Source organism: Nomia melanderi, chromosome 1 (genome assembly GCF_051020985.1).
Source record: "Nomia melanderi isolate GNS246 chromosome 1, iyNomMela1, whole genome shotgun sequence".
NCBI lineage: Eukaryota > Metazoa > Arthropoda > Insecta > Hymenoptera > Halictidae > Nomia > Nomia melanderi.
Genome location: NC_134999.1, coordinates 24,885,675 through 24,905,693, shown reverse-complemented (window position 1 = coordinate 24,905,693; position 20,019 = coordinate 24,885,675). Strand labels below are relative to the sequence as shown.

The window sequence follows — 20,019 nt, the reverse complement described above, 5'->3', positions numbered from 1 at the left end:
AAAGTAATTGCATTAGCCAACCTGTTCGATCTTGCACGTTTGTTGCAGCTTACCGCTAAACGATTTCCGTTAAGGATCTCTATTGCTACAATTCATTTTAGCGCTTTTACGCAGCTGGGGCGTACACGTATGTGTACCGAGGAGTCTAGAGTATGCAGCAAGAGCCGGCAGTTGGACGCGTTGCTGTTGATGAGACCTCGTCACCTGTCCTCTGCTGTTCCCCTTCATAAATACCTTCTGACTTGAAACTGTTAATTAGTGTTTATAAGTCGCGAAAGAAATGACTGTTGAACGAACTGCGTGCTTAACCAGTGGAAACAGTTGACCTCGATAAAGTTTGCCAAGGGTATTATTTTTCGATTGATTGCAAGTGCACACCAGCGGTTTGCATCGAAATGTTACTGCGGCGTTTCTTTTTCAACAATAGAGAAAAGAATTTCGCCTTGGGCTCGATCAAATATTAGGCAGTCGTTTAGTATGCAAGCAGGTTTTTGCACATGAGTCTTCACGATTTCGGATCGATTTTGCTCCAGTTCTGTTGATCGGAAACGATTTTCAGAGGATTATGCATATTACGAAGTCCCGAAACCCCGTTTCGTTCGCAGAGCCCATCGGCGCAGATGTGCGGAGCGTGTTGATTTTTCATTTACGATAACGTATCTTGAGAAATGTAGAAACGGATTGTGTACTATTGAAAGAAAAACTTATCCGATTGTAGGATGTCCTTGACCCTCGGGGGCCGTATGGTGGTTGCGGTATGGGAATTCGCGATTCCGAGCTGTCTGGCTGGGTCAACCAAGCCGCGATAGCCTTGATAGGGACGAGCCACCTGGATGTGAAAGATACAGCATATAAAGTGTACGCATCCAACAGCGGTACAACTGTCGACAGATAATTGGTATTACGGATAACCTATATCCGATAGATATAGACCCTGTCATTTGGCGGTGGCTTCGCAGTGTCACTGGTTGAAAGCCAGCATGCTGGGCTAGGGATCTTTCGAGGATCTCGGCGCGTGGGCAGCTAGTACTACTACTCTGGGTTCCAACTAGTCCGGCACTAGCCTGGCTAGCTGACAGAGCTTTGGAAAGTAAACTAGAGAAAGAAACTAGCAACGGTGTCCCCATTTCCACGGGACTCGTCATCCCCAAGAAATAAAGTTGGTAACGCTCCAGCCACGGCTGATTGGGCCTAATCCCAATCCCACTGCGCATGGGCGCACAAGGATCTGTAATCAGCGTCCACGGAAGGTGTACGGACGTGAAACTGCAGAGTTCCTTCTGTAGGATGTCTTTGGTCTGGAGATATTTACATTTTCTAGTCCGTAAGAAACAGTCGATATTGTCAGTTCGGTAGTGCTAGTGTCGAATGAAAGTAAATGAGACTCTGTAGCTGCACGAGTGTACGAGTATTCAGGAATGTCGTTGCGTTGTTCCTCGAACGCAATGTCTGAATCGAAACTCGAAATATTTGAGAAATGTTTTATTTCCCGCATTTCGAATGTTTGAAATATTTCCTCGAAAGACTCGTGTCAATTACGGACGTATTTGGACCGCGATCACCATGGGCTGTAGAGCGAGACCCCTGCTTCTCAGAGCCTGGTGGTGGCGAACGTGTTTAAAGCAGTAGTTGAAAGCGTTCATTAAGAATACTTTGTAGTAACGAAAATGTTTGGAATATTACAATTAGGATTTCGGTACATTTGTTAAAGTCTACTTGAAAGGTATTTGTAAGTTAATTTCGAAAACAGAAGGATTCTCTGGACTCGACGCATTAAGCGAATTTACCCAAATCCTGATTGTAATAGACTGTTTCATCTATGTAGACTGCTTACGGTAAGAGGAATGGACGAAAATGATTAGCCGATTAATTGATTTGATTTTCCTGAATTCCCTTTGAAAATGCAGATGGTTTTATTGGAATTTTTCAGGTTTCTTTTCGTAAGGAAACTTTAGTCTTCTTCGGGAATGTTCGTGTTTGCCCACGCACTTCTCGGTGGAACATTTTAGATTAGTGTCCTCGGATAACACGTATACGAACTCGGACCGTATATTACAAACAAGAAATTGACAGAGAGCTGGACTTTTGATTCGATAGATCCGGTTTACGGACTTGGTGGAGATTTTATAATTGTAACGTCTAACAGTCTACGAATCTATTAGAATCTACTAATTAAAAAGGAAACTATACTTTACTTATTTATCGATCGCTTTATTAATCATTTAATTCGCAACATCAAATCAGCTGTTTAAGATTTTTTACACGATGGTATATAAAACTTGTACGAACTTATGTGAATGAACTATTTTATGTTCATGTTCGTTTTCGGAAAGGGATAAACGGTGAATGAGTCGAGTAAGCGAGAGCTATTTCTATAGAAAATACGTAAAGAACAGATCCGAAGAAAAGACTTGTCCGTTTTCGAAAGATCTTCTAAAACAGTTTTGAGTAACTTTCGGCAGAATAATTACCGTCGTTGTACGTTGTACGTTTTACGTTTTACCGTGAATCTTGCACAATTATTTAATTATAGAATTCAAGCTGGGTCGCGCGATGCGATCGACGAGGTGAATGGTAGCGAAACAAGCTTCGTGTACATTGCAACATTTATTAGTTTGTCTTGTTCGACGTTTAAAAGAGAAGCTGGTACATCGCGATCGCGGGTACCGGTGGAGTACAGGATAAGTCGACGGTAAGAACTGCATAGCATGGTTTTTGTTGGGCCCAAGGCCTTGCGGAGATGTGAATGAATCTAGAACCTGTTCCCCCCTGCTTCTTCTACATTTATCCCGTCTTCTGTTAGAAGTCAGGCGCAAGCAATAGGCTCGTTGAAAGCTGCCTTAGAAGCGAAACAGTGTCGAATAGGGTTTGTTGAATAGGCCCGAATTATATATATATAATTTGTTTCGTGTGCATTATCCGACATGTATCTCTTGTTTTTTGCCTCTCGGAGTCGTTTGTTCACAGACTACGTATCTCCGATATTAGACTTTTGCGTCTGGTCCGTAAAGAAATGTCTTCTTTCATTATTGATCAAACGAATCCCTGGCACGAGAGTTCAATTTGACAGGTGATGGAGGTAAAGAAGCGACAAGTGATCAATTCAAGCCTTTTCCAATGTTTCCTTTCTCGTTTAGGAAAAAACTTTGAATTTTTCAGCAAACCAACCAAAATACAGTGCTCAAGAAAGTGAATTGCTTCCACAGACATTTCGCCGTTGATTTTTCAGTAAGGTCGGCAAAAATATTCCACCGACTAGTTTGATGAAGTAGACAACGCGCATCGTACATTGCGGTGAAAACGAAATGAAAACAACAAACAACTTGTCGGAGATTATTCTGATTTTGGAACGTCAGGGATAAGTGTTGAGCGACATCTCAAAAAAGGAAGAGAATGTCCAGACAGAAAACGACTAGCAAGGAGTAGCTGTGGTCCGAAGGATTCTTCCGAAGAAGGAAAACGGTAAAAAGGAAAAATGAATAGTTCGCAAGGAGCGCGAATGATTTACACCAGCCTGGTTCCCATCAAGTGAAATGCTATTCGTGGTGAATACCTACTACCTACCCTACAGGCCCTCGATCTTCCCCTCCCCGGAACCCACGTGCATTCGCGCCGCGCGTAACCAGCAACTCCAAAGTTGTTCGCCGCTGGCTCACCGCTCCCCAGTTTCAACAGAGTCGTGCCGATGTGCGCATCCGTGATCCGATATTTCGTCCGCTGTTAGATCTCGTCACGGATCACACGATACATACCGCGCGCGCGCGCGAATCGGCGTCGAAATATTGGAGATTTTCGCACAGTGCTGATTAGAAAGAATTTCGTTTTGTGACATTCGTCTGGTGCGAGTCGTGTTTGTCGGGGGAATCTTGTATTGGTTTAGTATGCATTGATCTGTGGAATACCTTCCAGTCAGAGGTGAGTGATTCTTCGTTTCTCGTCAAAGGCTTTTCTTTCTTGAATCCTTAAATTACCGATCTGGCTAAATAACGCTTTACTCGATCTAATTGATTTTGCAACTATAAATTTTGTCAACGTGCTGTATAACGAGTTTTAACAATGTTTGCGGAACACGTCCATGTTTCTTTCATTTCTGACAATTGAAGTTCCTCTCTTTCTCCCCCCCCCCCCCCCCCCCCACTCTCATGGTTTATATTTCGTGATTCCTGTTTATCGGTTCATTCAAGCTGATGCTAACGCTTTACATCATGAACATTTCAATTTCTGAGAGCAGTTGGGACCTATTAACCGGTGTCGATCGAAATCCTACAATTGTGTACGTAATGTTGAATGTCGCGCTATGGTTACCCTTGAGGATCAACGATCAAAATAGAATCGATCGGGTTCATCGAACGAGTGCGACTAGAATTTCGAATCAATACACGAGTTCGTATATACGATCAACTCGTTTAAATGATCTACTCTCCATCAATGAACGTAACATCATTTTTCTATATTAACGATAAGAAAACCATAAATCTAAACTTACCTTGCATACTTTTCCCCGAACGCGAGGTTGAAATCTTTGCTGTCTCAATTATGCTTCACTTAATTATGAAATCATTGAAATGCAAGCAATTGTTTAATCTTGTCTAATTTTCTATCTAAAATAAATATGTTTTTCCGTTAACACGTTGAACGCCATGGGGGTCACCGATTTGAAAACATTTCTGTATTAGAAATAAAGCAACCTAATGCGCGGTGAGATCCGATTGAATCGATTGAATGAATATTTTATCTTGTCCATTTTACTCGAGGAAATCGTGCGGCATTCAATGTATTAAACTTACAGCTAACGATAACTGTAATCAATTTTCTAAAATAGATGTCTCGAAAGTTTCTAATCTCCATGAATTCGAAGGTGTAGAATCTCTCTGGCAGAGTGGTCGGGGGGTCGGTCTGGTAGTTGAGACATACAATTGTACTGATGGGTCGCGAGGTTCGGTAAATATTTACCAACTTTACACCGTCGAACCGTTGTAATTCTATTGCACTCTAACCCTCGGCGTTACCTGAACAAAATCCGGCAAGAATTTCTTGCTGGAAATCCGTTTTGCATACGTATATACGCGCAAGTAGTTTATTATTCTTCCATGTACTCTTTCCGAATGTATGCAGATATAAATTTCAATTGATCGTAGTTTCGACATGCTCGTGCAAATGATGATTTCTTACTGAGAAGGAAAGGGATTAGACTTTACAACAACCTACTTGAATCGCTTGACTATTTTTAAATGTTGCTCCGATTCATCATTGTCCAGATTGAATTGATTTGTTTATTAGCCGCTCAACGTCTTATACGATGAACAATGAGTAGCAATTTGTATTTGGAAAAATGGCCAACAACCATATAATGGGTGCTGTCTGAAAGATTGTCTCTCTCATAGATTGGGAGCGTAAAAAGGACACAACGGTAACGATAATTGCATTGTGCGACTGCTGATCGTATTGTTGGGATGCTAACACGGAAAATACGCGATACCATTACAAACGCCGTATGGACGTTAATAACAAGTAGACTCCGACTCGATTCAACGGTAGATCGGCTTTCGTACCCATGACATTCCTTTGCACGGATTATCCGCATTGTTCGCAGCATTTTTTTCTTCTTCAATAACATTTGATTTTCTAATGACAAACATTGGCCGTCATTGCGGATTCAATAAATCTGAGCTTCACCCGAGTCTTATTCAGCTTAATATATTATAGTATTCTAACGATCCCTCCACCGATTGGTTTTTTCACATGTACATCTGCAAACGATGTCTCACAAATACTGCGCATTCTTTCTATACAGTATTTCTTTACTTTCCCAACTATACTTAACAATTAAATATACTGCACACTAACGTTATTACGCTAAAGAAAGGAAAGATATTTAATTGTTCGGTAATCCTTGTATGGGTCATGGTGTGTCACCATTGTGAAATCGAGTGCGATGCAACCTATAAAATTGTAAATAGAAAAAGCTCAATGGAAAAGATATTTTTTGCTTGATACGTTTCGTAAAATAGACACTTGGGAATGCGTTGGAAGCAGAAATACGTAGATAGGAGCTAACAGAAATATGCCGTTTGTTCGAATTACGGTCGTGCGGTGTAAACATCTTATCTTCGGCGCCACTATTTGCCTACATGGATGTATGCGTCTCGCGAGTAAGTTTCAAATATCTGAACAGCTACGAAGCAGCAACGTGTATTCGGAACACGGGAAATACTTTTCCATTTATCGATTAGAATTCAAGTGTATACCTGACAATTGAAATTGTTGCGTACCTGCTTTCTATTCTCTGTGGATCAACCGAGATCTTTGTTTGATAGAATTAACGATGGATCATCGAAATCTATACCTGCTCGCATACACGAGTGTGCAATAGAAACCTGGATATCGATGAACGATCGAAAGAATTAGTTTCACTTTCAATTTGAGACGATTCTTCCTTTCGAGCGCTAGCTTTCTAGCTTTGATCGTCGAAATTCGTGACTGGATTAAAACGGGAAAAATTGGAAGCGTCCAGAGGTGAGACCGGGAGCACTGAAAAATTGTGTTTTCTCAGGAAATGTCGTTTTTCGAGTCATGGTACACACTCGTCGCGACTGATGGAAGAAGGAAGGAGGAGAACGTAGGTTGCGCCAGGCAACCTGAACTCGCCTGGGTAGATTTCTCGATCGGTGACGTCACCCTCGACGAAACAGGCACTCCTGTACGTATCTACCTGCAGTCATGTACGCGTGTTCGATGGTCGCGAATAAAAAAAGAGTAAAACGGACTGCAAAGAAGAAGAGGGACGGCGAAGCCAGGCAATCGGGCAACGAACTCTCTCGGCTAGCTTGATACACCTCTTTCTCTTTCATCTTCTTTCCTGCGTTCTCACTGGATCTCCTCTCTGTCTCCTCTTCGTCTCCTCTGCGTCTCCTCTCCGTCTCGATTCCACGACTCGTCCGCTCCAACTCGGTTCCGTTCGCTCTTTCCCTCCTCTTTCTGCCACGTCTATCTTTGCCGACCTTCTTTCTCCGCGACTTTTCTCCTGTCTCATCTAATCTCGCCATCTTCATCTGACCTTGCTTCCTGGCGCAACCATAAACGCGTGTGTCATCCGGGTCCTAGATAAGCGACAGAGAGCAATCGAGAAGTTTGCGAATCGCAGGTGTGCGCATAATTTATGAAAAAGTAATGAGCAATGGGGGCTGGAATAGACGCGTACTGGTCTTAATGTTGCTCGAGTATTCGAAACTCGTTGTCGTATCGCGAATGTTTTTACTTTACTTTTCTGTTTTCTATACTCGATCACTGCAAGTGAGGCCAATTTCAGTTTCTACCCTAATTGTAGCTAGCGAGCTTCGGGGATAAATAACTATAGGTTACGGGGTAACGGCAGTTCTAATATATTCGATATTTCATGACGGACGTGGGGGATGAATAGACGGATAGAAAGGAAGCAAGTAATTTTACAAGTGATTATTCGATAGAAACATTACATGGTTCATATTGTAGCACATTCAAATTTATTCGGTTTTGTTGACGCCGATGGTATCGAGATAAGTTTGATGGAATACGACAAATCGTCTCGCTGAACGATTCACTGCATGTTTCACTAACATAGGTATTAAAGGGAGAACGCTGCCTGGTAACGTAATTAAAAGAAATACCAATTTATTGACTTTTTAACGATTGCGCTTAAAGTGTTGCAAGTGAAACGAAAAAGAATTTTCTGCGGTGAAAGTGCATCGAAACGCCTCTTAATTATTCTGGCTTCGTACTCGGACTAGTAATTATTTCGAAGAGTTATTTACAACTTAATGCGTCACGGAGACACTGCGCTGCACACTGCGCTGCACACTGTGCGCAAGTAGATACTAAACGATGAAATTAAATACAGCGAAAAGCCGTCCAATTACGATGAGTTGAAGCGGAAGATGCATTTTGAAAATATTTCAGATACCGTCCCGCTATTAACTTTCTTCTGATGTTGTAATACATGCTCTTTATCCGTTGAATCTCGGTCGCGCGCTTCTCGTATAATTATAATATCTCGTCCAACTACTATTAATTGCGCTCGTCTACAACACTGCAATCTATAGGCCTACTAAAATTGTGATTATGCGGATTTTCCGAGTAAATACTGGTCATTTCGTTTCTTCTTTGAATTCTTTTGCCAAAGTTTCAGATCAAAGTCCCTTCGTCTTCGAATGTTGTTTATCGCCGTTACGCGCAGCTGCCTTTGACACCGTCCACTCAAAACCTTTATGGCAATAACCATTTCCGTGGAAATATTCAGAGTTCTCCGGGCGTCCAGCATTCGGCTTAAACGGTTTATTGTCTGATCACTTGAGCCGACTATGGTCGGCGACAGCTCCCAGGTGTCTGGGTCACCGTTAAGCTGGACTGCTAATTACCGCCCTTGGTGGTTCAGTCAGGCAAATTTTTGACCCTCAGCCGACGCGAACACTTGATCCTGTTCTCTAGTTGGTATACCGCTGCATAATGCACCCGAGAAATACCTTGTGTACATTTTTCCTCGAACGATAGAGTGTATTTCTGACCTGAAGCCGTTTCCGATGCAACCCGAATTGTTTCTAAGAAATTCTTAATAAGCATATCCGCGAAATAAATTGCTTCGATTCTGGCCAGTGGGAGACGAATCGCGTTCCTGAAATGTTCAATGTGAGAACGTTCCGCTCCGGAAATGATTAGAGTATCGCACGCGATTTATCGTAAATTCTGCTAGAAGAACGGGGGCCATGAGATCCTTTCGATACGATAGCTCGCCTAGTTAAATATAATGCGTACCGTTTTAGGTAGAAGTAACGTACTTGAACCGCTCCGTTTATCGTTTCTGTTGAGAGCATACTTAAGGCTCTCCCCCTAATTGCACTTGCACAAAGTAATCGTCAGCGCGAGACGGCATAATTACCGAGCAGCCCCAGGGTAAACTTTATTTCACGAGGACAGAGCATCGCCTTACAACTAGGAGTTCCGAAGCACGTATCACGCGTTCGAAATTACTCTAGATTCGTAAGCATGCAATACCAGAGGAGCACGATACACTCGTGAAAAAAGAATTCACCTGTAACGAATACAATGTGACTGGTAATCTAATGAGTTTCCGTGATCGATCCGGAGGTGTAGAATCACGTTGGCCTTTAATACTTGTACACCCTGTGTGGAATCGCGAATCTTCATTTACCGTCGACTACCTGACCGAACAATGAAAACTGTCCTTGCAAGCAATCGACTTAATTACGGAAAGCCCAAGTTCTCGGAAAGGGTCTCGCAGCGACAGCCGACCACGCACACCTGACCAACCGTATATACCTGCCCCTTTGGTCATGGGAACCTGCCCCTCGGTAGCCTGTGGCTAGGGTTTCCAATGCACTCTACACAACAGATGTCGATTGTCCTCTTTGTCGTTTCTGCAGGTTACGGACGCCTTGTGCACGTTTTCTACGATTCTCCCACGCTGAACGTATTGCACGTTTCTTTCTTTTTCTCTCTTTGGTATTGTGTAGAGAACGTTAATACAATGTCATTTGAGTAGACATCTCGAATAAGCTCTAGATGCATGATTCGAAAATCGAAAGCTCTTTCTTTCTGTCGAGTATGCATGATATTTGTTCGGATAAGAAAGCTCCTCTGGTACGTTGTATACAGATTTGATAGATTCCATAGATGCATACATGTTAACACTATTCGTGTTAATTCCTGCGCTCCAAGCATGTCTCACCTACAATTTCCGTGATTCTCCCACGTTCAAGGCGGGAGGCATTGTTCGGTTGTCGAGGGCTTGGCGTTGAATGCGAAACAAGCGTATCCTGGTCCGTAAGTTTGCGCGAGTCCATCGGTTTCGTGTATCCTGAAAAGGCTCGAGCAGTCGAGCTCCTCGACGGCTCGGGTACACTTCTGCGCGGCATGCGCAAGTACGTCGAGGCAGTTATTCGATATAAAGACATCTCTACGGCTATCACGAAACTCGGAGTACAGGATAACGAGGAGAATTTTCTTCGTTGTAAATTTTCTACGCCTCCGTTCCACACGATTCGTTTCATTGATCAACGCACAGAGTTACCGCTTTCTTCCTCCTTAAGAGGATACTTATTCTACAATGCTTTCGAGTGTACAGGTAGCAGTAATAGTGAAAGGATTCGATCGTACGAAAAATGTTGATTTCCTTTGAACGCTTTAAACGTTTTTAGGTAGGTTGCCTACTGGCACTCGTAATCGCGTTAATTGAGCGAGAATTCTTGACATCAGCGATTCCTTACCGACTACACGTGTCACGCGTGTTACTTGGATTTTGTTGTTGGATTCGTCTAGTACCAGTAACAAGATGTGCGTACAATATATTCGGGAAACTGCGCGACTGTCGTAATTATTTCGAAAAAGGGCATCTTCTCGGACGACCAAGACCATGACACGTTTCTGTAAGGTGATTGTTCCATGCGCCCAATGCTTAAAATTTGTTGCCGACCGGTCGATTGCGGTCGAAAAGCAGTGAAGCGTTGAAATATTTTGTCTTCACCTTCATTCGCGGATTCACGTTGTTTCTTACGACGTGTAAGTGGCATGTACAAGCTGTTTCAAAAGTATATGTCACGGCCACTACGCATAGTGATTCTACACGTATCATTCGATGGGGAAGGATGCAAAAAATCAGCCTGTACATTTGAAATTCTTTAACATGTTGCATCCGGTAAGTGGAAAATAAACTCAACAACATTTCCTACACGTCTGCCTGTCGAATTCGTCGAGGACTTGCAAATGCTTTCGAAAAGAACGCTTAAAGTGAGCCGAATGTGTGTCAGACAACGAATCGGTTCGAGGACGTTCGAGTATCTTATAGTTTTACTTTCTACGGCTGATGGTCGAGGCGTGGAGACTAAAAGCGTAAGCGAGATAAAAATTCAAACCACGAAATAGGAGCCGAAATAGCCGACTGAAATACCATTGGTTCGCAACAGCGAATGTCGGAATCGTTTCAATGTCCTACGTGTTATCCACATCGTAGTATGGAAATGACTGTTTGTTGATATTCATTTGTCGATATTTTGTGAACCGAGTAGTAAAGAGGGGGGAACTGGTTTCAAGAAATCTGGAAATTAGCTCGTCTCCTTTTCACGTGCATGTGGGTGCACGTCTCCGACTAATACGGAGGAACAGTATCGCGCAGTTCCGAATGTATCGGGACGATGGAATTATTGGCTGTACAGCCTGAAGAGATACCATTGAGCGCTTTATGCAACTCTGAGGAGGTGGATCTTAACAAGTGTCACCGGTTTCAGTATGGTGAACCCGTTAGTGAGTCATACCGAAGGGATCGGAGAATGGAAAGTATCGGTTGAAAGGAAAATTTCCTTTTCTTTATGAAATTCCGCCTGAAAGGGAATATTTCGCTATAAATCATATTTCGCATTCGTTTAGATGAATTATCTGTTTCCTGGTGAATATTGCACGCGTGAAACGAGTTGTCTTTCAGTCTCTTTCGAGACGCAGTGGAATCAAATTGATTCTATCTACAAAGATGGAGTGATTCAAAGTGATTTATTAAGCGAATCGTTTCCTAGATACACTACCCTAAGCTAACGTTATCTGTGAACGCTTCAACTCCACGCCCCGTACTCGGAGCTTCGCTTCTGATGAAAACTTGGTGATTCGTGAATATTTGTCTGTATTAGATTTGTATTACGCAGAAAACGCGCGAAAAGTGCGCGCAGTTATTCGACAGGCGTTTCAGTTTTTACGGTACTCTTGCGAGGTCGCGCGCATCGCGCATACCCCGACTGGATTTTTCATCCCCGTTGTAGCGTATGGCATGGTGGGTAAAAGTCGCCTTTAAAACGTCCACCGGAATCGAGTCCAGCATGTGTTCAGGTATATACATAACTGGAATGCATCTCGCTTCACCTATGATCTCGCACCGTTACCTAGAAATAGGTGAGCCATCGGTCGATGGTAGACGGTCAGTGAGTGGCGAGAGCTCGCGCTCGCGCTCTTTCGTCGACAGGCCAGTGGAGCAAATAACAGATATTTGACAATTCTCCTCGCGGGAAAGAAAGAGGGGAAAAAAGGAAGCGCGGAGGGAGAAATCCGCTAAAGAGGAAGAGATGAAAGCGCGACAGGAAGCTGGCACGACGGGAAGCGAGTGTTTCCGGTGCGCGAGGCGCGACGGCATTCTGACCCATCTATTTCTGGAGGAAACGACGGGGGCGGCCGTACGCTCCTAGTGGGGAGAAGAGAGTTTTTCGGCATACGACGCCGCGTATGAATGAAAAGTTAAGAGGGAAGTCCGTTAGGCGGTGCACTGTCTGGCTTCGCTCTGGCTTCGCTCTGGCTTCGTTCTGGCTCGCTGCATTCTCTCAAAGGAGACGTGGGTGAGTGGGTGCTGGTGCTGCCCTTCTACTCTTTGTAATTTGATGCTGTTTAATCGTTAGCTCGCTCCAATCGCGTTGCGCGTTGCTGCACGATTTCGAAATTTGTCAGTAAAAACATATTATTTTTGGATATCTTGATGAAATACTCTATTCGAAGAAAAAACTACGTGTAAAACTATTCATTGTCAACTGTGTACAATTTGATTGCAGCATTTCTCTCCCTTAGTCGTTGTTTTCATTTCATCTGTTTCGACTAAACAATGTTACAGCACCAATGTAATATAGTGTACATGCTTATTATAGTTTAGCGAATAGGTGCAAGATTTTCCGATGACATCGGATACGCCGTGTTAAATGTTTCTGCGAGTCCTTCCTTGTACAAAACGAATGCGATCGTTTTCACGCGAGCTCCCGTGCACGCTCCGTCCCGGAAAAGTGCACGGCACTTCGCCTTCGCCGTGGCATGTGGTATATGTGATATGCACTTATACGGCCGACTCGAGCTACACGTGGGCACGCTATGAGCACTTTTTTTCCTGTCTCCGCACACCCTGCTCTCTCTTCTCCAGTCCAAGAAGGGTCGGTCAGTGCTGTTCACGTAACGGGTGACACTCGACAGAGACGTGCATTGCTCGAAACGATCGTTCGAAATATAATACTTTTCGGAATCTATTGGTTACTCTCTACCTTCTCGGAACCCTTTTAGTTTGCATTTCGCAGGAATGCATTCGCCGAGTTCCAAAGTGTAACAGACTCGATCGAAGCGTCGCTCTCGCGCTTAGTTTCCAAGATTATCGCGAAAAACTTTCACCACTACTACGTTGACTTCCACGCACGCGTGTACGCACGAACGCGTCCGCGAGATGACCACAAGCATACCCGTACGGTTGTTGCTTCGGCATTTGACCTTCTCGAATTTCACGCAGGTAGGCAAGTACTTGCTTTCTTTCACAAAACTTCCAGTCCAGGAATTCTAAGACTTGTTCGGAATATCAATCTCTACCGACATTGGCCAGTCTTGTGGAAACGGACGATGCTGGCCGCTTACTCTACTATGAGCTTATTCTACTATAGTTAGATAATTCACTTGTAATAAAACACTTTGTTTCATCGCACCCCCCACCACTGAATAACGCCAGTTATTATTATGTTAGACTTAAGTGAACGAAAGATTCAAGTACTCTAACCCGAAATGTTTGTTGGTACTGTTTGATAATATTTCTGATAGTTATACCGTGATCGGTAATAAGAACGTGTAATGTTTCGCGGATAAGTATACTCGGCTGAGACGGTTAATTATCAATTTTATCCTGCGTGTTGGAATATGGCACTCTGCAAGTGATTTGCATGCCTACGATTGCTACACTCTCAGAGATCCCTATGGGAAAGCGATAGGTCGTTTGCGCGACGGGTTCAACCTACCAAGTACCTAGCTGGATGTAAAATGAACCTGAGAACAGTACACGCATGATCGACCGCAAAGGCGTACGCGTGGTAGAGATATAATGTTGGCGTGAGTAGGAGAGACCTCGCCTCTCTGTCGTTCGTAGAGGGATATTGCGGCAGGAAACGTTGCTAAACGACCCTGGAATGTTGGGAAAGTGATCGTTCGATGATCCGTACTTTTACTGAACTTCAAGCCTCTCCCTGATCATCCGATTCTGAGATTCAGCTAGTACTCGGCTTTCTGTACGATCATTCGCGAGGATTAGCTTTCTCAGCGCGTATTTCCTCTCGCCAGTTTCCAGTCTTTTGTTCGTTGAGACGTTTTCGTAGAATATTTCGGGCACTTGGATGGGCAATTGATGCTGTGTACCTAGCATTCTCAACTGATCTGCGATTGCTTGGTTGTGCAGAGTAATGCTACTATCCTTATACGGGTCGCATCTTCTAGTGCTTAATAATGTGCGCTTGAACCATTGCGCACCCTACGGCTTCTAGTATTTGTAATAATGTTGCACCTCCTTCATTAAATATGCAGGCAGTTATTGTTATGAATGGACGTTACGTTACGAAACCACTGGGTAGAATCTTGAACAGATTTGATAAATTAGCTGATCGTAATTTCATTACTGTTTTGCGTAAAACTACCCACGCATTTTCCTAGTAATTTCTCTTTGCTAGGGTCCTTGTGAATTGGTTCTACTGTTTTCGGAATGTGCGTAGGTAGAGAGCCTCGTAGTTGTGTTTGAATAAAGCCAAAGCACCTTGTCGGGCGCATGATGAGTCAGTTCCAGTTGGACGCTTATCGTGATACGAATTTCCTTCGGTTGATGTGCAATTGTCGCATGTTGCAGAAATGGTTATCGATGGATACGGTACCGAATAAACGGTATACAAATGATTTGTAACTTTGTAACGATGTAAAGAAACTTTTATGGTTACCGATAAAGGTATCTCTGATATCTCAGCAGCGGACAATGCATTTCGAATATAGGTTGGATGGGACGGCCTTTCTCTTGTACCGCAGCTACTCTGCTGTATCTGCTTGAAATGCTCGAAACGTACTTTTGGACCCGTACAGCTCCGTATAACTTGCACAGATTGTAATGAGTTTCACTTGATACTGTCGGGAAATATTCTCAAGGTAATATGCTCGAAGAAAACGTCGAAACCCGAAACATTGTGTTTTCTTTGAATAGTTGAAACAGGATTCGATAATGACAGATACACGTATCCTTCGTTAACAAATATATCAACTTACCACAGTAAACGAATATCTAGAATAAACACTAATAATATATATTCATGTATGGACATTTAAATTTCTCGACCGTTAGGAAAGCATTAGCAAGAAAATCAATTTAAATGAACGAAAGAGTGATGCGTTTCGCTTTCATTCGCTTTTGTTTACTTTTATTTACTTTTATTTACTTTTTTGTCAAGCCATTCAGTTTTCTAACCAAGACCATTCTTCCGTAGGTTATCGGAATGCGTCTGTTCAAACGTCAGTCCTCTGACACCAGTCCACAGCTGGTTTCGGCAACGCCGTTATCACAGGATGGGGTTACGCCTTTGGTAGTCATTGATCAAAATTCCGAAAGAACGAGGAGAAAAATTCAAAGCGAGAACGACGAATCGGAACGAACTTCCATTAAAGAAAATGCTGGCGATCCTCAGAAATCTTCTTCTTCTTCTTCTTCTTCCTCTTCATCCCAGACGTGCATTTCGAATCGCAAAGGTAATTGTACGAAAATATATACATCTAACATACGATACGATGAACTCGAGTATTATTCATCTATACAGGATGATTTAAGAATACATGTCACCCTACGAGAATCTATGTAAATGAATTTACAATAAAAATGTCTGCTTGATTGTGCCATAAGATTTAGATTAGTGTACATTTTCGTTTCGTAGGAATTTCAACATGGGGAAGGAAAGTGGGTCGAAGATGGGATCAGCTAAAGAGATCGGATAGCTCGGAGTTGCTCTCGGTTTCGGGCCGAAGAAGACGCTGGAGCCCGAATCGGAGAAGTTGCGGCAACGTGATGGATGAGAAAGAAAATGTAAATATATATGCGTCTGTTATACCTGTGCTTTCGTTTGCAACAAGTTTTCGTTCTAGGGTGCGAGCGGACCGTCCGAATTGCTAAAACCAAAGAGAATTTCCAGAGTGGAATCCCTGCGAAACCTGTTCAGGAGTAGCGAGCGGAGTAACAACTTGATAGGCGGTGATGTATCAACGAGGAACGTGACAATTCAAGAGGAAGATGTTGCTTGCATCAGTCATTACCCAATGGAAAAAGCTTTGAGCGAGGGTGCGATAAAGAACGCGGCAAATGCCTTCCAGGCAAGCTCGAACGATAGTCAACTGGACCGCGGTACGCTCCTTTACGAGAAGAAGAAGCAACTTGGTCGTAGCATACAGGATCTCCAGGAACAGCAACGCGTTTTGGATTACATTTTGAAGAATCAAGGTATATTGAAAACACAGGAAGGCTCGACATTGGCAAAGGAAACATTGGACAAAGTTAGACGAAGCGCCAGTCCGAAGCGGGCAAGCAAGTCAACATCGGACGGCAATAAAAACAGCGTGTCGACGCAGACGAAGGAGTTCCTTAACGCTCAACTGAATAACATTAAGAAGAACTTGTTTAGTGCGCGAACAAGTACCAGCGAATACGATAGGTGAGCATTTATGTCTGTCGGAAAGAGAGCATCTCTTAATAATTTATGTCAGATTTTCATATATATTTCTATTGCGAGCTAATTGTCACCGAATAATTTGTTCTGCGTTACACAGGACCGATGCACCGAGACTTTACCCGGCAACGGGCCTCGAAGACTTGATGAACAACTTGCGACTGGGTTGCGATGAAAGTGGTTACGACTCCGACAGCACTCGCGCCGGAGCAGATTCACCGGACAGCGGAAAGTCCGTGCCGCCAATGTTAAAGCCTCGTAGTTTCTCCATCACATCCGACGATTATCATGGGATTGATTTGTCGTTACCCATCGCTACTCCCAACAATCAGGACACGGCTACGGAAAGCAACGAAACCGAGCCAGGAGCTTCCTGCCTCGATGAGACTATCGTCTTTGAAAACAGTCTGCTGAACGAATCGGTCAGAACAGACACGACCGTATTGATTTCCGAAGGAGAGGACACGGACAGCTGCGACGAGGACACTTTCGAAGGGTTCACAGAATTTCAAATGAAACGTGCTGCGGAATATTCGAAATTTGACAGCTCACTGCTGAAATGCGGCATGGACCTATCGAAAGCATCCACGATAGGATCATCGACGAGTGAGAATGTTGACAAATCGAAACCGTTCGCGTCTGGAAAGAAGAAACTCTCTGGAGCGCCGGAAAACGTGTCGTTCGCGAAGCCGGAACAGTCGGCCTCGCAGACGGCGAAGACGCAGAATCTGCAGAAGGAAGCGAGGCCCCAGATACCATTCAAGTCCCGAAAGTACACGAACTGTAGCACACTGAATCTACTGGAGAACGCCGCTTCCCCGTGCAAGGACAGCCCACCCGCATCGAAGGTTCACGCAACAGTGATCGGCAGCCCCCTACAGTATTACAGTCCGAAGAGGTCTCGGTCGAACATGGACCCGGAGGATGTAGCGAACGTCGGGAATAAGGCGAAGAAAGCTGCGCAGTTGACGAAAACGAAACAAGCTACGTCGTCCTCTGCCACGCCGGCCAAGACTCTGATCCGGCGAGAACTGAAAACGATGAAACTGTCCGTTGAGAAACCGGGAAGTCTCGGCATATCCGTGGAGAGGCGGGAAGCTGCGAGACCTTTCTACGTGATCTCGAGGATGGACACGAACGGGGAAGCAGCGAAATCGAAGCAGTTCAGGATCGGGGACGAGATCGTGCGTGTTTGTGGACGTAGACTGCGCGGAATGTCGATAGTGGAAGCCAGAAACGCGCTACGAAGCTGCACAGGTATCGTAGAACTGCAGATCGCGAGGGAACCGACGTTTACGTTTGGGGAAGAATTGGGCGACACGTGGGGCGACATTTTGCTCCGCACTCGAAGCGACTCGGAAGTGTGGGCGTTCAAGGAGGACAAGAGGGAGGAAATTGCCGCGTCCGTCGACGCGACGTCGCGACAGGAAGGCTCGTCCAAGTGCACGATTCTCGAGGCGCTGTCCAAGGACGAGATCGATTTGTCGGCGAGCGCAATCGAGAGGATCGAAACCGACGGTGAACTGAAACGGGACTCGGACCAGAAAATGACTGGTATGAGGAAATTCCAAGTGGTGCGGAAACGCGGAATCAATCCGGTTGCGTGTCCGAGAAGGGCGACTAGTCTTTCGATGGACTTGCTGACCATTACGTTGGAGAAAGGCGCTGCTAAGAAATTGGGGTTCTCTATCGTCGGAGGATCGGACAGTAACAAAGGATCCATGGGTATTTTTGTCAAGGACATTCTGGCCGGCGGCCAAGCGGCCGAAGAAGGCACACTTAAAGTCGGAGACGAGATTTTGGCAATCAATGGAATATCCATGGATGGACTGACGCACGCGAAAGCTTTGCAAACCTTCAAAGCTGCGAAGCCTGGGAAAATGATTCTCCACGTGGGCCGGCGAGACCCCACGCACAAACGGTTGTGTTACAGGCGATAATATTAATGGTTCTAATACTGGGTTAGTTTGGTGCTTTGCTTTATTAGCAAATTCTTGAATAGCTTTATTCGAATTGTATTCATTGGTCGACGTGTCAGCTGAAATTTCCATGCACAGTTCCTATTTTTCCACGCATGTTACTTGTCGACTAAAGTTTTCGGTTGGCACGACACCCTTGATAGAGCTTTGCTTTCGCAGCGGTCGAGATGCGATTAGCTGCTGGAGTTTATGAAAGGGGTAGAAGGTGTTGGAATATGAAAAGTTTCTTCACATTATTTACCGATGATTCTTAAATACATGGTGTAACTATGGACAATTGCGGAAAAGGGCATATTCTTCGACACCGATACTAAAGCCTCCTCTTGAGCTGTCGTTTATTAACTAACGTTCATTCTTCTACTAAATACTGGATTCGAAGGTGCAATATTTTAATGTTAACATTCTGATTGTTACAGATACATCATTCAGTCGAAATCTTACGATTATTTAGACAAGCTAACGGAGACCGGGGACGAATAAAAACTGAGCCGAATCGGACAATCGAGTTTACCAGTCATTAAGAGCTCCACTGCCTATATCGTGTTCTGAAAGGTTAGAAAAGTCGCGTCAGGTTCCGTCAAAGATATTACCTTTTCATCTTCGCGAAGAAAATGGTGTTATTTGCATACTTTCGCGTGTACGTCAGACTACGTTTGCTTTTCCGTCGATTAAACGCGTTTCCCGTCTTATAACAAGTAAATAGTCTGACGCGCAACTCTCTAGAAATTATGTTATACATCTCAGCCTACGCTTATAACAATTGTACATCTTAAGACGGTAATTGTGATATCGTTCAACTATATTTTCAACAAAAGTGAAACCAACGACGCGAATATATCTTCAGTTTCCACTTGACATTGACGAGATTTAATCATTTGTTGGGCAGCGTGAAAGGTTCTACTTAAACACTGACATTTGTTACATTTTCATTTCACTGATTGCAATTCATATATACATATATATATATATATATTATATATATATATATATTAAACCATGTAAAAGTGTCATAGTGGAGTATTTCTATAATAGTTTACACGTGAAAAGACTCATTTGGTTCAATGGTTTAATTGATCGTTACTGCAATACCTCTGAAGAAAATTGCACATAGCCATATCCCGTTAGATGTATAACGCTAACATGTTGGCTCATGGCTCCCTAATTCGTGTAGCGCGAATTTAACGTATGTTTTGTTTCAAAACATATTCTCTTTGTTTAATATGCGTTACACAACGGAACACGACACGAAGACATTTAACTGGGTCGAGTACTCAACATTTACTCACTATTCAATTAGATGTAAGCACGATATTTAGTTGATTTATAATTTTTCGTTTAAGCTACCGAGACTGACATTTCGAAATGTCTACCTGAGAAATGCTGTGATACTTATTGTAGTCGCATTAGCTGGTATCGTACAAACTGTATTTAAAATAAAATTGGTTTTGTTAATAAATGTATTCATACGGTTCATTTGCTTTCTCTGTCAAGACTCCAACTAATATCAAGTACATTTATGTTTAGTT

At 43.6% G+C, this 20,019-nt stretch overlaps 1 protein-coding gene across 2 annotated transcripts; it reads left to right on the top strand.

The window, feature by feature from the left end:
• Positions 1-3,631: 3,631 nt before the first annotated feature.
• On the top strand, positions 3,632-19,954 carry LOC116428916 (uncharacterized). Of its 2 annotated transcripts, none has more exons than XM_031981138.2 (6): positions 3,632-3,915; positions 15,288-15,546; positions 15,729-15,877; positions 15,937-16,499; positions 16,615-18,435; positions 18,910-19,954. In XM_031981138.2, exons 2-6 carry the CDS (start codon positions 15,297-15,299, stop codon positions 18,971-18,973), a joined length of 2,847 nt encoding a protein of 948 aa, XP_031836998.1. In that variant the 5' UTR covers positions 3,632-3,915; positions 15,288-15,296; the 3' UTR covers positions 18,974-19,954. The 2 variants fall into 2 exon arrangements, with proteins under 2 accessions (XP_031836998.1, XP_031836999.1); XM_031981139.2 differs by having other exon boundaries at positions 16,615-18,475.
• The last annotated feature ends 65 nt before the right edge of the window (positions 19,955-20,019 follow it).

Excerpts from the sequence above, each read along its gene's own strand:
- LOC116428916 (XM_031981138.2), top strand. The coding sequence starts at position 15,297 with ATGCGTCTGTTCAAACGTCAGTCCTCTGACACCAGTCCACAGCTGGTT. Across the intron at positions 15,547-15,728 it reads GTGCATTTCGAATCGCAAAG|GAATTTCAACATGGGGAAGG; the intron begins GTAATTGTACGA and ends TTCGTTTCGTAG. Across the intron at positions 16,500-16,614 it reads AGTACCAGCGAATACGATAG|GACCGATGCACCGAGACTTT; the intron begins GTGAGCATTTAT and ends TGCGTTACACAG.